This window comes from Eptatretus burgeri, chromosome 13 (genome assembly GCF_056783735.1).
Source record: "Eptatretus burgeri isolate ZD-2024b chromosome 13, Ebu_testis_v1, whole genome shotgun sequence".
NCBI classification, from domain to species: Eukaryota; Metazoa; Chordata; class Myxini; order Myxiniformes; family Myxinidae; genus Eptatretus; species Eptatretus burgeri.
This window is the reverse complement of record NC_140973.1, coordinates 20,137,722-20,155,888: the sequence shown is the minus strand read 5'-3', so window position 1 is coordinate 20,155,888 and position 18,167 is coordinate 20,137,722. Positions and strand designations below refer to the sequence as shown.

At 42.9% G+C, this 18,167-nt stretch overlaps 1 protein-coding gene across 2 annotated transcripts in view; it reads left to right on the top strand.

Moving 5' to 3' along the window:
• Positions 1–18,167, top strand: part of B9D2 (B9 domain containing 2) — a 41,103-nt gene that overhangs the window by 19,606 nt on the left and 3,330 nt on the right. For both annotated transcript variants that reach the window (XM_085851572.1, XM_085851571.1), the window contains exon 3: positions 15,377–15,502. In XM_085851572.1, coding sequence (XP_085707698.1) covers positions 15,377–15,502 — 126 coding nt within the window. The remainder of the gene's footprint in view (positions 1–15,376; positions 15,503–18,167) is intronic.

Below are 18,167 nucleotides of genomic sequence, written 5' to 3'. Positions count from 1 at the left end.
GGTGAACAGCTTTTTTGAAGACCTGGAGGGAAGAGTGGGATTGAAGAGAGTGTGGAAGTTTGCTCCAAAGGTGGGGAAAAAGAGGAATGAAAGAGTGAAGGTGAGCAGTCATTCTTGCTTTGAGGTAGTTTTACCAGAAGGGGGTTGCTGGTGGACCTGAAGTGCCATGCGGAACTATGGTGGGGACATATCGCAGACAGAGCCGGAGGTGGTGGTGAGACCGGAGAGGAGACGGTAGAAGACAGAAAGACCACCGACCTGCCTGCGATGAGAGAGTGAGAGAAGCAAAGACCCAGTCTCATCGCGGGAGATACCAATGATCCTAAATGTCTTGGTTTCCATAAGGTGAAGCCAAGAAAGGTGAGAGGCGGGATCACCAGCCCAGAGGGGAGAGTAGGACTCCACCAGGCTGTGGACGAAAGCTTTGTATGTTGTCAGGAACTCAGGTGGACCAAGGAAGGACTTTGCATGACGGAGAATGCCCAGTCAGCGACTGGCTTTGGAGGCCAGCTTGGAAATGTGGCTTTAAGATCATGAAAGATCATGACAAATAGTAAGACCTTGAAGCTTGAATGAAAGGACTTCTTCAAGAGGATTGTTGAGAAAGTAGATTGGGGGGGGGTGGTTGCAGATGGTCCTTTCAGAGAGACATAGTGAGAGTGTAAGATTTGTCAGGATTGAAAGACATGTTTCACGTGTTGGACCAGTTTGTGATTTTACCCAGATCTGCAGAGAGCGAAGGAGCTGCTGCTTGCCGATCTGAGGGATGACAGATGGTACGGTGGAGGGTGAAGTCATCGGCAGAGAGATAAAGAGGATTTTCCAGGGAGTTGGAGAGATCATTGATGAAAACGAGAAAAAGAACAGGGCCCAGAACACAGTCTTGAGGAACTCCAGCCTGGACTGGAAGAGGGGATGACAGAACTCCATTAGGGGCAACAAGTTGGTTGTGACAGGAAAGGAAGTCTGCGAGCCATGAGTGGAAATGGCCTTGGATACCGTCGGAAGAGAGTTTGGTGAGCAGGACAGGGTTCCAGACTGCATCAAAAGCATGTGATATGTCTATGGAGATGGCTTGGATGTCATGTCTGGCAATTAGGATCTCCACCCATTGTTGGGAAAGCAGAAGCAGCAAGCCATTGGAGAAGAGGAAGGAATTAATATCTGAAACTATGATGGCTTCCATAACCTTGCTGATGATTGGGAGAAGGCTGATTGGTCTGCAGTTGCAGGGATCTGTTTTCCACCTTTTTATGCAGAGCGGTAATGTTTTCTGATTTCTAAGCAGATGGCAGATGACCTTGAGCAAATGAGAGGGTGAATAGAATGGAGAGAGGGTGAGCAAGAGCAGCAGAGCAGGTTTTTAGGACACGTGGGCTGATGCCATATGGAGCGGTTGCAGAATCTGAGTTGAGGTTTGACAGCAAGCTCTCTACCTTGTCAGGAGAAAAGGGCACAGAGTCCAGGAACAGTTGGGTGTGACTGGGTAAGATGGGTCCAGAAAGCGATGGGTTTGGGACACAAAATTTAGAAGCAAACACGGAGTTTAGGCATTCAGCCTTTTCACGTGCAGTGTCACCTGTGCGGCTTTTGAGGTAATGGAGGGGATGGAGGGGAAACATACACCAGAAAGAGACTTAACAAGATGGCACCAGGATTTGGAGGAGGGAGACAGGTTTGAGAGTTCAGACTTGAGATTAGAAAGATGTTGGATTCTGGCTCTCCTGAGGGTAGACACACACTTGTTCTGAGCTTTGTGGAAGGAACTGAGATTGCCTATGGTTGGATTTGCCTTCCATGAGGCGAAGGCAAGTTGTTTCATGACAACTGCCTTGCCACAAGCTTCAGTGTACCATGGGTGGGAGGAAGGGTCGGACAACTGAAGACGAGATGGGATAAATCTGTGTATGAGAGAGATCATGTTTCTTTGAAAGAATTCCCAGGACGAGTTGATGTCAGAGAAAGTAGAGGTCTAAAAGTTTGATGGCTGCTTGAAGACCCTGCCATTCGGCCTGAGTGAAATACCAGACTCGACTGCACTAAGGTGGTTCTCTTATAACAGCCAGAGAGATGTCGACTTTGACAAGCATGTGGTCAGATTAAATGATTTTAGCAGAGGAAAAACAGCAGATATTTTCAGGGAAATTGTTCAAAATCAGATCCAGAAGAAATGGAGTACCATAGGTTGAAATCCACGCCAGGAAGTTGACAGATTGTGTCAGTCCCAATGAGTCGCAGAAGTCTTTTGCTGAAGTGCCATGGCAGGTGAGAGAGGTACCTGTGCCCAGCCAACAGGCATGATGACAATTGAAGTCACCACATCTGAGGAAGAGAGAGTTGGGATTCGAGAGGAGATTGGGACCATACTCTGTGCAGAGCATTGGTGCTGCCTAAGCAGTCCCCTTGGCTATTGGGCATAATCCTGGATGGGTCACCACTCCAACACAGGATACCAACAAGTGGGCACTCATTTTGCCGACCTCAGAAGGATGACAGGCAGAATCAACCCCACCTGGTATTAATTCAACAGCTGAGTGGGATTTGAACTCCGAATCCTTGGATCCCAAGCCCACCACCCTAACCATTAAGCCAACACCAAGCATGTCTTATAAAGTAGATGTAAAAATAACAATGCCCTGACATTCACATCTGGGCAATATCTCAGGTACCTTTTGAGCTCGGAAGCTGATATTTGGCATGGGGGAGGTGTACTTTGAATGTACCTGTACGAGCACACGATAGTCACCAAGTGATTTGGCAATACAGGGTATTTTTGATTTCTTGAGAAATGAAATAATCGATTGAATATTTAGTTTTTCGATTAATAATATCAATTTTCTAAAAGTTACAGCTTTGGATGAAACAGCGGTCGTTTAGGTGTGCATTTTGCCACTTGATTAAGAAATTTATTGTTTGATGATGACTATTTATTTGAATTCCGCAATTAATCAATCAATTATTGTACACTGCTCACTCTCATTTCCGTCTCCATGTGCTGCAGAGTGGCATCGCCAGGCGCAGAAGGCGCTCCGGCAATGTCGCGCGCTGGAGGGTATGTTATTTATTTATTTGGCATGGGGGCTGTGGACTTTGAATGTATCTCCACTTGATGTGCACTGCCTCTACCTATTCCATATTCAAGCACGGCGTGACGTCATCGCCAGGCGTCAAAGGCTGAAGGCACCCGGCGATGACGTGCACTGAAAGAGCGTACTCAGTTCACTCGTTTGTTTTGATTTTTTTGGTTTATTTGTTTGTTTTCTTGTTACTTGCGAAAATCCAAGATTTTTCAAGTATATTGGTTGGTCTTGTGCATTATTCAGTCAGTTTGTCTGTCTGTCTGTTTGTTTGTTTATACGTCAATCGCCTACAGGTCACAATTTTAAATCGATCTTCACAAAACTTCACCACATAGTACAGTTCGTCATAAGCAAGAAGCCTATTGTTTTTGAGGTCAAAAGGTAAACAATGGCCAAAGGTTAACAACTTTGTCTAATTTCTAAAATCCTCAATTTTCATCTGATTGACTAGAAATTTGAACAGGATTTACATGTCAGGTCACTGAATTCAACCACCAATTATTTTTGAGGTCAACATAGGCCAAATTCCTAAAATTGTCAATTGTCATCCTGATTGACTAGAAATTTGAACAGTATTTGCAGATCAGGTCACAGAATTTAGCCACTAATTATTTTTGAGGTCAACTTAGGTCAAAAGGTCAACCTCGGCCAAGTTTCTAAAATTGTCAATCTTCATCCGATTAAACTAGAAATTTGAACAGTATTTGCATATTAGGTCGCTGAATTCAACCCCTAATTATTTTTGAGGTCAATTTAGACCAAAAGGTCAACATAAGCCAAAGGTCAACAACTTAGGTGGAATTTCTAAAATCCTCAATTTTCATCCCATTGACTTGAAATTTGAAGAGGACTTGCATATCAGGTCACTGAATTCAACCACCAATTATTTTAAGGTCAAATTTGTTTTACGGATTTCACAAGTATCTTGCTATGCTCAACATATTTCTTGTTACTTGCGAAAATCGAAGATTTTTCAAGTAGATTGGTTGGTCTTGTACATTATTCTGTTTGTTTGTTTGTTTGTATGTTAATCAGCTACAAGTCACAATTTTATACCAATCTCCAAAAGACTTCACCACTGGAAGAGTTTGTCATAAGAAAGAACCTTATTGTTTTTTGTCATTCGGAAGAAGCCTCATGGACAAGCTCTCACTGCTCTTTTGGTTGGCAGTGAGTGTCCTGGAAGCAGTGGGGAAAAGAGAGTGGCATCTCTATATGTGGGAGAATTGCGGGTTGCAGCCAGTGGGTTGTCCAGATCGCCCAGATCGCTCAAATCGCTTAGATGGCCGAGCACTGGTACGGTTCACCAGGGGACCTGGGTTCGATTCCCGGTCGGGGTGCTTAATTTTCCCACATATGTTTGTTTGATATATATATATATATATATATATATATATATATATATATATATATGTATATATATATATATATATATATATATATATATATATATATATATATATATATATATATGCTTGGTGTTGGCTTAGTGGTTAGGGTGGTGGCTTGGGATCCTAGGGTCCTACCTGAGTTAAATCCCCGTTGGCCACTGAATTTAAAAATACACCAGGAGGTTGACTCAGCCTGTCATCCTTCCGAGGTCAGCAAAATGAGCACCAGTGTACTGGTAAGGGGGATACTGCATCAGCGGCAGAGCCGCGTCCCAACCAATGATGCAACCAGCAGCCACAGGCTGCACTCAATAGAGAGAGTTGGCTTCGTGGTTAGGGTGGCTGGCTTGGGATCCTTGGGTCCTGAGTTTGAGTCCCGTTGTTCACTGAATTAACAACAGGGGGGTTGACTCAGCCTGTCATCCTTCCGAGGTCAGCAAAATGAGTACCAGTGTACTGGTCCCGGTGTATGCCCCGGTTATAATCGGTGTACCACATCCCTGTGTGTCGTAGGAGGCGACCAGGGTTGGCGTCAGGAAGGGCATCCTGCCATAGAAAAAACATTGCCTCAAGAAGGGAACCATGATTGCATGGAGCCCGCAAAAAGCTAACCCCTGATCAGCAGGGAAAAACGGCTCTAAAAAGGCTGTTTTTCTTTTTGTTATCCAAGAGTGATATCCTTGGAATGTTTGTTGTGTTACAAAGAGTGATGTAACCATAACAGCAACGGTTCCATTAAGTCTCATAAGACTTTGACATTACATTCTGAGATGGTACTAATGCGAGGATGGTGTTTTGTTATGGGTGATGCGACATTGAGTGTAAAATCAATGTTATTGTCACTATTTATGCAGACATTCTCCAGAACATAATACTTCTTGGAGTAAGTTATGAAAAGTTTCCAGAATTGACTAACTTTGTAGCTCAGAAATTAACAATTATCTAATTGGACTGTTCAGCAAATTTGGCCTTGACAATCTAAATGTAACTGTGATTTAAATCGACTATGATTTGAAACAAGAGTGTGCATTGTTGTGGCAACCACTTTGGTCAGACAGTGAATGTGCCATTATCAAGATATACTCAAACATACAAATCCATGCAGCTCGAGGCACTACATTTTGATGACCACTTAAAGGCGGAGATAAAAACAGAACAAGGAAAACTGAATAGGCTCCAGGTTGCATCTTCCTTGCTACTGGGGTCGAGCTTGTACCAGGTGTTAGCTCTGAGAGGTAATGGAACCTGACAGCATTGCAAGCCGCATTCCTACATGCCCTTGGAGTTGGCTGAAATGAGCTGAACGCCCATGCCAGTGGCCAGCAACTGATGGCTCGCTCTGTCTTGTGCCTCAAGGCAGACTCCGAAAATGCTTTTTAGGAGAGTTGTCTTAGAGCCGATCAGTGCCACAGTGCCACGATTTGCCCTGCTTTGCTATGTGCCTGCAGCAAGGAAAAAAAATTGGTTTGTGGTTTCTGAGGCTTTCTCACCCTCTTGGGGATGTCCAAAGGAGATTGAAAGGGAGGAAGGAGGAAACAAAACTGAAAGAAATGGACAGAAATACATAAGAGCTGTTCATGCTGATGAGGCTAATGGTGAGGAAGAAGTGTAAACTTATTTTTCAGCATGGCGACAGCTGTTATTTTCCATTGTAATCTTTGGAGTTAGAAGTGAAAAAAAGGCAACACAAAGTGACGATCAAGGTTCCAGAGTTGGAGAGGCCTTGATTGTGGAGAGATATTAATGAGTTATGGGTGTTCACATCTGAAAACTATTCCCACACAAAAAAATTTACAAGAATGTTTGAGATAATTCATGAGTTTGATGGAACACATTCTGAGAAGAACACAGACAAAGTGAGTCAAGTTCTTATTTCATCCAATGCCAGGCTGAAGGCTCGCCATTGATAATGGGACACAATACTGCGTGCAAAGACCTATTTTGAGCATAAACTTACTTTCCTTATTGCTGAATGGTCAGCTGGCTTAACAAAAAAAGTTTAAAAGGGTTAAGGTTGTTGTTTTGTTGTTTGAATGATCCAAACATGAAAGTAACTCCAACAAGCACAGCTTCCCAGGAAGGCAAGGTTCAGGCCCGGCATTTGGACCACCTCGTGGTTGTCATCTGGTACTCTGCAGGTATTGTGTGACAGGTGTTAAGTACCCCGGAAGGGCACAGGAGGGAGGTATCATGTGACAGCAATATGCCTATGGTGAGACCCAATGTCATTTTGATCACTGCCTTTTCATCACGTCATTAGTTATTACCTCCACCACCGAAGGTAAGGTGGTGGTTATGTTTTCACGCCTGTCTGTTTGTTTGTCTGTCTGTTGGTTTGGTTGTTTGTCTGTAAACAGGATATCTCAAAAAACTGGATGGATTCGGACGAAATTTGGTGGATAGGTCGGGTGTGTGACGAGGACAAAACGATTCGATCTTGGTGATGATGTGGATCCCGACACGAGAATTTTTTTATTTTTATAAGTGAATCTTCACCACTGAAAGATAGGACCAAAACGATATATATATATATATATATATATATATATATATATATATATATATATATATATATATATATATATATATATATATGTGTGTGTGTATATACCATGATATTTCAAAACGCTGTGGACGAGTTATGACAAAACTTGGTGGAAGAGTGGGATCGGTGACAAGACTAAGCCAATTAGATTTTAATTCAGGTCCGGATCCAGATCTGGCCTGTCAGTGGGATACAAAACTGTTCGGCCTGGCAGGGGTATGCGCTCTACCGAGTGCTGTTCTATTTTATTTTTTGTGTATAAAGTCGATGCTCGTGGAGAAGTTGGAGCATAGAACAGATCAGGATGTAACAAAACAAAAATAACACCAGAAACAGAGGGGGTAAATGCCAACAGCAGGGTTGAGGGATGAAATAGAGGGAGATGTGGACAAATAATGAATGAGGGGAAGGGGAAGATGCATGGGGTGGACGTGGTGGATACAGAAGCAAACTCACAGGAGGGGAAAACTGGAAATTTGGAAGGAAGAGTGCTTGGTGCACGGTAGGGAGGGGGGAGCGAGTTGGTGAGATGGAGGAGGAGGAGGTAGAAAAGATTATGGTTTTGGATTGGGGAAGATCTGAGATGGTGGTGAACAGCTGTCTTGAAGACCTGGAGGTTAGAATGAGATTGAAGAGAATGTGGAAGTTGGTTCCACAGGTGGGGAAAAAAAAAAGGAACAAATTAGTGCAGGTGAACAGTGATTCTAGATTTTGAGAGTTGAGGACCACGTGTACTCCGTAGAAACATGGGGGTGACGTAGCACAGAAAGATCAGAGGGTGCAAGACCAATAAGGAGGCAGTATAAAACTGAGGCCACCAACCCATCTGCGATGGGAAAGTGATAGGCCCGTATGGACTCATCTTCATTGCAGGAGATTCCAATTATCTTGAAGTCATTGGCTTCTACAGCATCAAGCTGAGCGAGGTGAGGCAGGGTCACCAGCACAGAGAGGAGAGAAGTGCTCCATCAAGCAGTGGATGAAGGCCTTGTAGGTGGATAAGTGTTCAGGTGTGCCAAGGAAGGTCTTTGTATGACAGAGGATCTCAAGTCAGCGTCTGGCTTTGGAGGCCAACTTAGAAATTTGGCTTGCCAAAGAAAGATCATGGCTGATGGTGAGACCATAAAGTTTGAGTGAGTGAAATTCTTCAAGAAGATTGTTAAGAAAGTAGAAGGAAGGGTTTGCCATATGGTGACTTCAGAGAGAGAGAGAGAGATTTGTCAGGATTGAAACACATATTCCAAGTGTTTGACCAGTTTGTGGTTCTATCAAGGTCTGAAAAGAGGGACGAGGCTGCTCCCTGCCTATCAGAAGGATGAAGGATGTCATGGCAGAGGGTGTAGTCATCCGTAAAAAGATAAAGATAATTTTCCAGAGTCAGAGAGATCATTGATGAAGTTTAGGAATAGGAGGGACCCAGAACCCTGCTTTGAGGCACTCCAGCCTTTACAGGGAGAGGAGATGAAAGGATTCCTGTTCGTGCCACATGTTGGCTACGAGAGTAAAGAAAGTCATGAAGCCATGTGTGGAGTTTGCCTTGAATACTATAGGCAGAGAGTTTGGAGAGCAAGTCAGGATGCCAGACTGTATCGAAAGCTCAAGATATGTCCAGAGAGATGGCCCTGATCCCATGTCTGGCATTGAGGCCCAACATTTATTGTTGGGAGAGTAGAAGCAGCATGTCCAAAGTAGAGTGATGTAATGTTGACTCCACCACCTCCGGTCGCCATGTGCGCCAATCACTGAGTGCACTGGTTCTGGGTGTGCTGAGTGATGAGCATACTGATACCTGGGTGCGCCAAGTGCCAGGCACACTGATTGTCGGGACATCCAAGTGGACGAACCGATTTGGAGTGTTAGGGTACTCCGAATACTGAGTGCCATCCACACGGATCACTTAAGACATGCTGTGGGCTGAGGGCATGCAGTGTTGATGTACAAACTCTTTGTCCACTCTACCACACAACCAACCAGAGTCCCAAGTGAACTCACAACAAAGAAATACACTTTGACGAACTTTGAAATCTTTGAATAATTTTCACTAGTATTTGAGAACAGCCAGAGATGGCACATTAACTAATAATCAGAGATTCGAACACTGTAGTCAACAATTAAAGAGGTATATCTTTATGTTACGAATTTCAGAATCCGACTTACAAGGGAAAAAAACATATTTCTGCTGCGAAGTCATGCCAAACACATTGACCAATCACGGCTTGGCATTAACCACAATGCAACAATATCTGACCAATCAACGTTGGCTGCCTGTGTATTGCAGACAGAACAGTCCATTATAAGAAACATGGCTAAGATGGCTCAGTCCATTGTTATAGACAAGATAAAACAGGTCTCAACATGTCACAAGTGACCTAGTCGGAATCCGAATTGATGATCTGAGATGTCAACTGCGATGATGGATTATTTGACCTGCTGATGATTGGACATAAGCTGATAGGTATGTAGTTCAGGGTATCGGTTTCTGCACCTTTTTTATGTAATGCAGTGATGTTGGCTGACTTCCAAGCAGATGGAAGATGACCTCGGGCAAATGATAGGGTGAACAGGGCAGAGAGAGAATGTGCAAGAGCAGCAGAGCCGTCCGGTGCAGTTGCAGAATCAGAGTCGAGGGTTGCCAGAAAACTCTTCACCCTCACAGGTGCCAAAGAGACAGAGTCCAGGAGCAGTTGGTTGTGAATGGGTAGGGTGAGTACAGAGAGTGATCGGTTGCGTAAACAATATTTGGAAGCAAACATATAATTGAGGCACTTGGCCTTCTCACGAGCAGAGTCGGCCATGGTGCCATTTTAATTGGGTTGAGGGATGGATGAGGAGCAAACTCCAGAGACAGACTTAACAATTTAGAGGAGGGAGACAATTTTGAAAGTTCAATCTTGAGGTTGGACAGATGTTGAGGCTGTCCTGAGAGTAGACACACACTTCTTGTGGGCTTTCGGTCATGATCTGAGATTGCCTTCAGTCGAGTTTGCCTTCTCAGAAGAGAAGGCAAGTTGTATCAAAGCAACTGCCTCAACTCTGGATTCATTGTACAATGGGTAGGAAGAAGGGAAGGATAACTTAATATTTGATGGGATGGATCTGTGCATGAGAGAGCATGTTTCTGTGGAAGAATTCCTCGGCTGAGTTAATATCAGGGGCAGTAGATATAGGAGACCAGCGCTGATGTGAGATGGCTGCTTACAGACCTTGCCAATCTGCCTGAGGAAACTGCCAGACTTACCGGTGCTGAGGAAGCTCTCTGGGAATAGCCAGAGAGACGTTGACTCTCACAAGCACATAATCAAATGAACCAATTGGAACAGAGGAAGAGCAGGACACCTTTGCGGAGAAATTTTTCATCACAAAGTCGAGAAGGGAAAATTTGCCATTGGGAGAAACCCGGGTTGGAAAATTCACAGATTTAATTAGTCCCATGGAGTCACAGAAGTCCTTTGCTAAAGTTCCATTACTGGTGAGAGATACCAACATCCAGCCAATTAGCATGGTGACAATTGAAATCGCCACATATGAGCTCGAGCTGGGATGAGTGCTTAAGAGTTGGTCCATGTTTTCTGAGACAGATGTAGATGGAGTTGTCGCTGTTTGGAGAAGGGTACAACACACTGACAAATAAGAGGTGATAGTGGAGGGGAAGTCACAGCCAAAGGTACTCCTGGGAGTTAGGTGTAAGATCAGTAACCAGACAGTGAGAAATGGAGTTATTGATGCATAGTGCAATACCGCTGCCAGGACGAGGTTCAGGCCTATCAAATAGGAGACAATAGCCAGGGAGAGACACTAAGGAGTCAGGGATGTCTTGTGGGAGGAAGGATTCTGTTAACCAGATGATGTCTGGTTTATAAGCAGTAGCCTGGATTGAGTGATCTGTCAGGTTTGAGCGGAGGCTTTGGCTGTTTGAGGTCCACACAGTTAGGGACAGTGTAGGAGGCACTAGGAGGGTGTGGGAATGTAGAAAGGACCTTGGAGAGGGCGAGGGGGGAAGCTGAGAGGATTCGGGATTATGGCGGGAGACAGGAGGGTGCGGGACAGGGGGGAGAGGGGGGCATGTGAGATGGGAGGGGAAGCTGAGTGGAAGCAGGACAGGGATGGGGGGCAAGCTGAGATTCTCATAATTTAGTCAATCTATTTAAAACAGAAGAAAGATAAACAATGGAGGAACCTGCTGTACTAATAATGCACGGCAGTACACCTTCAGCAGTACCACTGCTGCTTGCACTGCCTGGATGGCCAGAGAACTTCTATGATAAAAAGGTTCTCAAAATAGAATTTAATTGTACATTTTTCATTTAGGATTACTAATGTGCCGGCTGAGTCAAAATGAGATGCCCCAGAAACTTGCTCAATCTTTTGTGAAAAATAAAGGCATTCACAATTACTCAACAAGACAAGCTGATAAATACCATTCACAACAAACAAGAACTTCCTTCACAAACAAAACTATTATTTATACTGGACCCAAATGAAGGAATTCACTGGAAGGTGTAAATAGCTTTAAACATAAACTTAAAAGTTCATTATTGGAGAAGTATATAACACTGGTCAACAACAAATTTGTTGTCTGCATTTTTTAAGCTGATTTAGGACGAATCTGATGCGCTGAATCCAAAACTCACATTAGTTTTGTTCAATCAGGTCAAGTTTTTGAGATATGGCCACATGTTGTTTTTTACATTTTTGTTCACATGTACGCATGTGTGGAGCATTTTAGAAGAAGTTGGTGGGGGTAAAATGTCATGTCAAATAATTGTTTTGATTGGAAATAATTATTTTAATGACAAGAAGTATTCAGGTACGATAGTTCTGGGTGATTATGTCGAAAAGGGATCAGTTTGAAGTCATAAAACCTCAAAATCTTCCAAAAATTGGTGAGGCAAAGCATAAAGTTCGTGGATCAAAACTAAAGTTAATGGGGCAGATTTTGTAATAATGTGATACAAAAAAGTTGTATTTCTTGAAATAACGAACTCTGAAGAATGTACAATACCTACATGCGCCAATTTATGACATGCGCTTCTGCTCAAGCTTGGAGTGCCACAGTACGAACCCAAAGATTGGAGACTGTTCATTGACAGCAGCAAGCGATCACTGAAATGTGTTCTGCTACACAACGGCAACCAGTTTGCCTCTGTACCCATCGCTCACTCGACTACACTGAAGGAGAAGTATGAAGCGGTGAAGTACGTTCTGGAGAAAATTGGTTATGATCAGCATAAGTGGTTTATTTGTGTTGACCTGAAGATGGTGAACTTTTTGTTGGGACAACAGTCTGGCTTCACCAAGTACCCATGTTTTCTGTGCATGTGGGATAGTAGGGACCGTGCTCAGCATTACACGAAGAAGGACTGGCCTGTGCGGGAGGAATTGGTGCCATGCAAAGAAAGGAACGTCATCAACGACCCTCTGGTGGACAGAGACAGAATACTCTTCCCACCGCTGCACATCAAGCTCGGCTTAATCAAGCAGTTCACCAAGGCTCTGGACAAAGATGGTGACTGCTTCACTTACTTGTGCCAGGCTTTTCCAGGATTGACCATGGAGAAGTTGAAAGCTGGCATCTTTGATGGTTCTCAGATCCGTCAGCTCATCAGAGATCCAGAGTTCAAAAACTCAATGAACGAAGTGGAACTGGAAGCGTGGAAGACATTTGTTTTGGTAGTGAAGAACTTTCTTGGCAACAATAAGGCCAGAAACTACGCAGAACTTGTCAACAACATGCTGACTGCTTTCAGAAACCTGGGCTGCAACATGAGCATCAAGATGCACTACCTATTTTCACATATGAACCGGTTTCCTGAGAACCTGGGTTCAATGAGTGACGAGCAGGGGGAGAGATTCCATCAGGACATGAAGGAGATGGAGACCAGGTATCAGGGTCGCTGGGACGCAGTCATGATGGCTGACTACTGTTGGAATCTGAAGAGAGACCTCCCTGCCGCTGAACATTCCAGGAGTTCGAAGAAACGGAAGTTCAAGCCCTGAAGTTTGAACAGTGGTGACGCAACATGCAATTTACTTGTACTTACCTTTATCAATGCCCACCATTCAGATGACAGTAATCGATGTTTCTATCATGTAATCAATAAATGTTGTTGGCAAAACATTTTTTTTTCTTAAAAACATGTTTAGGATGATATGTGTTGACAAAAATCAGCTGATAATGCCACAAAAATGTAATTGATTTTGTCACAAGATCTGATTTTTTCAAATCAACTTTGCACAAAAACCTGACCTGATGGAGAGAAACGGATGCCATTTCCTGATTCAGCAGTGCCAGAATACCCTAATTCACTTGTAGAAATCTAGACAACATTCAGAAAGTAAAAAATTGTTGACCAGTGTAATAAATTGAAATTGATATAGTAATCACTGATAATAAATGACTAATGAGTGATTTTGATAGGTCAATGTAAGGAACAGCATTCCAGCTGATTCCTCCCTCCTGCACCCCCGTTCCCCCATTTGTGTTCATCTCTATTTTAGCTTCCTTCGGTTTGACTTCTGTCTGCCCAACTTCTTGTTCTTATCAAAATAGTTATCTTATTTTAGAAATATTCTCCTTGTTTCTATTGGTTCACGAGCGCCAGCCAGAGTGACCACTATATTCGTTATGTCTGTGTGTCTGTATGTATGTCTATCTGTCTGTCTGTCTGTCTGTCCAGAGCATAACTCCGTGGACTTTGATCCGATCTTGATGAAACTTGGTTATGTGTTCGATATCAATGTTAAGTTGTGTTTTCCTGGATGAGGGCGTAGCTACGCCCATTGTGGGTGGAGCCACGCCCAAAAAATAGCCATTTTTAGGGGGTAGTTGGATTAAAAATCTATCTTCTCCTCGGGAATTGACTGAATGGAATGGGTTCTTCGGTATTTGAATAGCAAAATGAATTATCTAAAACTTGTCTGATTTTTCATTTTCGTCCCAAGGTCAAAAACTTAGAAAATTGCGACTTTTGACATAAAAATCATACGACCGCCCAAACTTTGAGAGCGAGGATGACAATATTTTTTATGCATAATTTTGAGGTCATTCCCCACCTAAGGTCTTGAAACCATTTTGCTCTATCTCGAACACCTTGCCCATGGCGCCCCCTTCAAGTTTGTTTTTACGCTGATTTCATCAAAGTATGGATAATCTGAGGAGTGCGAAATTCCATATAGCCTATATGACGTTATATTGTTCCTGGAATGTTCCAGAGGAAGTTTTGCACCAAAGGTCATAATCCTTGACCTTTGACCTTTAAAGGTCACAAAGGTCGAATTTTCAAAGTTGTGGGAATCGAACCGGGTTTTTGACCTTCTTCGACGAACTAACTCCAATAAGCTATAGCACGTATCCTGTTTCCTTATTTTAATGTCCACAACATTGTTTTATGACCTTTAAAGGTTATGCAAAGGTCAAATTTTGAAAGTTGTTGAACAAAACCCGGTTTTTGACATTTTGCAGCGAATAACCTGTCACCCACACCACATCATGTTGATCAGTTTTATAACTTGGTCAAAATTATCACATTGTCTCATCCTTAACTTATAAAACGATCGACATCGTCAAATACCGCTCGTGAACTTTCGTCGTCTTCAGACTTGTCTCTTTTTACTTTTCATATTTTTACATATTTTTAATCAAAACCTATCACATTGCCATGGGGACATGAAATCTTACAAGCCCTGCTTTTTTTCAGGTTACTCCACAGTCTTCTTCTTTAATGTGTTTCTTGTCTTTGTTTGATTGAGTTAAGTGTGGAACAACTGAATAGAAAGGAAAGGAGACCAAAAGCTTTCAGATGAGAAAGACGTAACTAATTAATTACCATGACGATCACAGCTGGATTGTAATGTCCATTGTGCATGGAACCTTTACAGAATAGTTTAAATAATTTGAATATAAAAGGGACAAAATGGATTTTGTCCATTTTGTCCCTTTTATATTCAAATTATTTAAACTATTCTGTAAAGGTTCCATGCACAGATCACAAACATAAATGTGAGCAATTTATTGACCCTCCCTTCCACTTCACCTCCCCCTCCCGATGATGTATAAATGCCCCGACACATGAACCCCCTTACTCCTATCTTTTGCCAAACTGATTTCCCTTCTCTCTCCTCCCACATTCACCTATCCTCATATCTCATTCTAAGGATCTTCCCTTCTCTTCCTCTTCTCATTTTTACTTATCTGCATTGAGATAACACCCCCCCCCCAACCTCATCCACTTCTTCCTTTCATCTGTAATAGACACAGGACCCATTACTACACAATTATATATTGGTACAAGGGTAAAAGTTTTCTGTTATGTTACCTAAGAATGCAATTCATTCTGTATTTTACCCTGTTGGGTGAGCAGGTAGAGCATGGAGATTGATTGAAGGTCTTCACGAGGGCCAGACGCAGGTCGACCATCCTCGTACCGGTGACGTTGCCTACCTGTGTCACCCCATCGATGTCCACTACGCCACCAAAGGCCTCCAAGGTTAGACACGCCAGATACCCACATGGCCGGTTATGGAACTCGGGCTCTTTACCCTAACGGGCCATTTCAAGCGCCCCGTGTGCCACTAAAACTTGCCTTTTACGACTCCTAATCGACCGTTAAATTATTTAGTTGCACAGAAGGGTGTGAGGTGTGGTTTATGACTGGTGATCTTGAGGCATTTTCTCACATTTTGTTTCATCAAAAAGCCCTCTTTGCTTGCCATAAAATCTCTTATTGGTGTGACATTGTTAATGGTTAACAGCACTACCGGTGCATTTCTACAAAATTTTGACAAGGCCCCTCAAATATTTCCACTTCATTGAGCTGCGCTCTCATTGCGGCCTCCCTCCTACGTTCAATGGCTTCAATGTGCACCAGGTGTCATCTTATGTAGTAGCACTTTATTTTGGAGTTTTTCTTCTTTCTTATTTTTTGAAAGCCATTGAATATTCTTTGAGCCATGCAGCCCTCTTCGTCAGGATGATTACTCTGAGCATGGCCTGAGTTTGAAAGCACGATGCAATCTCCTTATTTTGAATTTGCCATAATACGGCCTTATTTTGAACCTGGATGGACCGTTTTCATGTGTTGAGGAAGATTACTTGCTATCCAGATTACGAGGAAGATATTAAGAAAACACTTGTTATCTTGTCAAAATACTTTGCAAACTACAAGATTCTGATGGTAATTAAGAATATTACATCACCACGGTCTGAACAACGTTTACACCGCAACATACTGCCTCTCCTATGGTATGGCATTGAATGGTCGGCCATGCATCTTCGAGCCACGTCATCATGAAGGACTGGAGCAAGACACATCGTCGTCTTCAAGTGAGCCTGACTGTCCATCGGACAATCCGGAGGGAATGTTCCAAACTGAGAATGTGTGGTTTCACGCCGGCACACTGATTTTGCAGCACCCAAACAGACTGATCACGTGCCTTGACGAAAACGTCTTGTGGACTATGAATGTGTGTAACATTTATATATATTTAAAAAGTGAACCACCGGTGCCCCTTATAGGCAGGTGATAAAACGTAATGGATGTTTCCAGGCATTTTAAAGTTTGTCCACTGATTTGCTGAGCAGTCTTGAATGTGACACAACCAATTTTTTTTAATGTGACGTCACAAGCTTAATTGAAGATGTCGGGATATGGACAAATGATTCCTTGAGACGGCATGGCTTTTGGCATCTGCAAAGGTTGAACTGCAGCTCACTTTGGGCCGAAACAATGGCGCCCTCATCTGGTCACACAATGGTGGCAGCAACTTCAGAAGTGAGAGAAGGTTGTTCAGTTGGAAATGTTGTGATCAGACTAATCGATCGAAAAACAAAGCCAATTAATGTAAAACAAAATTGTTTTGTTTAAAGGTAAGTTTTTAATTAGAAAAAACAACATTTGGTTAATTTTTATGCCACTTCAGCTTGTACGAGTTACTCGATCGGAATTGCTTGTGGATTGAGAGAGGGCAAGCGGGCAAAGAGCAGCTGAGGTGTTGTGAAGGCTATAACTAAACCTGTACGTACAGGAACATCTGGCCGGAATAATTTTATTTTCAATCTTCCAAGGTATGCCTTACTCTCAGTCATACTGATTCTGTGCATCATTCTGACCTTTGAACTCCAACATTCAAAGAAGTGCCTTGGCATGCTCAAAACCAAGAGAAACGTTTTTCACTGTTTTTGCACCAAATGTACAAAAATGCTGCGACTATTTTTGTAATGGAAACATTTGTCTGGTACAATAGAAACTATCTTACTAGACCGTTGTGGTTATGAGAAGCAAATTTTGTCAATTTAGACCTCACTTGCATAACAGCAAAACATCCGTCTGGTTCTGACCTGCACATTACCAGCTTGTACAAAGAAACACAACAAACAAAAATTAATTTCATTCATTCACTCTATCCATTTATTTAGTACTGGTGGGAAAACTCATTTATCAAGATGCTTACCTCTGAACTGCCTCGTCCTGTTTTGGACTCTTGTGGGATTCGGATCTGACCAACAGGGAGCTGTCTTTACGAGGGGATTTTAAATTAGCCAGCCTACCTCAAAGGATATTGGCTTCTCTATCAGTTGTCTATCAGGTTTGTTTACTTAATTTAAACTCAACTTCACTTTGTGGTTTCCTTATTGATAAGGAGTGAAAGATCAATTGACCACCAAAAACGAAAGAGTCTTTGCTTGTGAAAGATGTTCCGTGAGTTTCAGCAGGACAGCATGATGTCCACTCCTGAGGACATTGCGTTATGATGCATTCTCCGTTTGTAGCACCTCACCAGAATTACAGTTTTGTAGTAACATCCACTTCCAATGGTAGTGAAGCCAGACAGACCTATCATTCGTTTCGTATTATTATCTCTGCCACAGAAGATGGAAGGAGGTTATGTTTTCACCCCTTGTCTGTCTGTTTGTTCGTTGGGTCGCCGAAATAGGTGACCCTTATTGTCAGTAATTGTCTGTTTGTTCGTTTGTCATCAGCATAATTGGTAGTAAAGGTGGGCGGATTTTGACCAAGCTCGGGTGGTAGGTACATCTTATGACCTCGTGCTTTGGAAATTGTGATGGTTGCTAGGGACGCTTTGGTTCCCGAGCAACAACCAAAAAACCTTCAAAATCGGTACCGTTCACGCGAAATCAATTCCGAAAGCCAT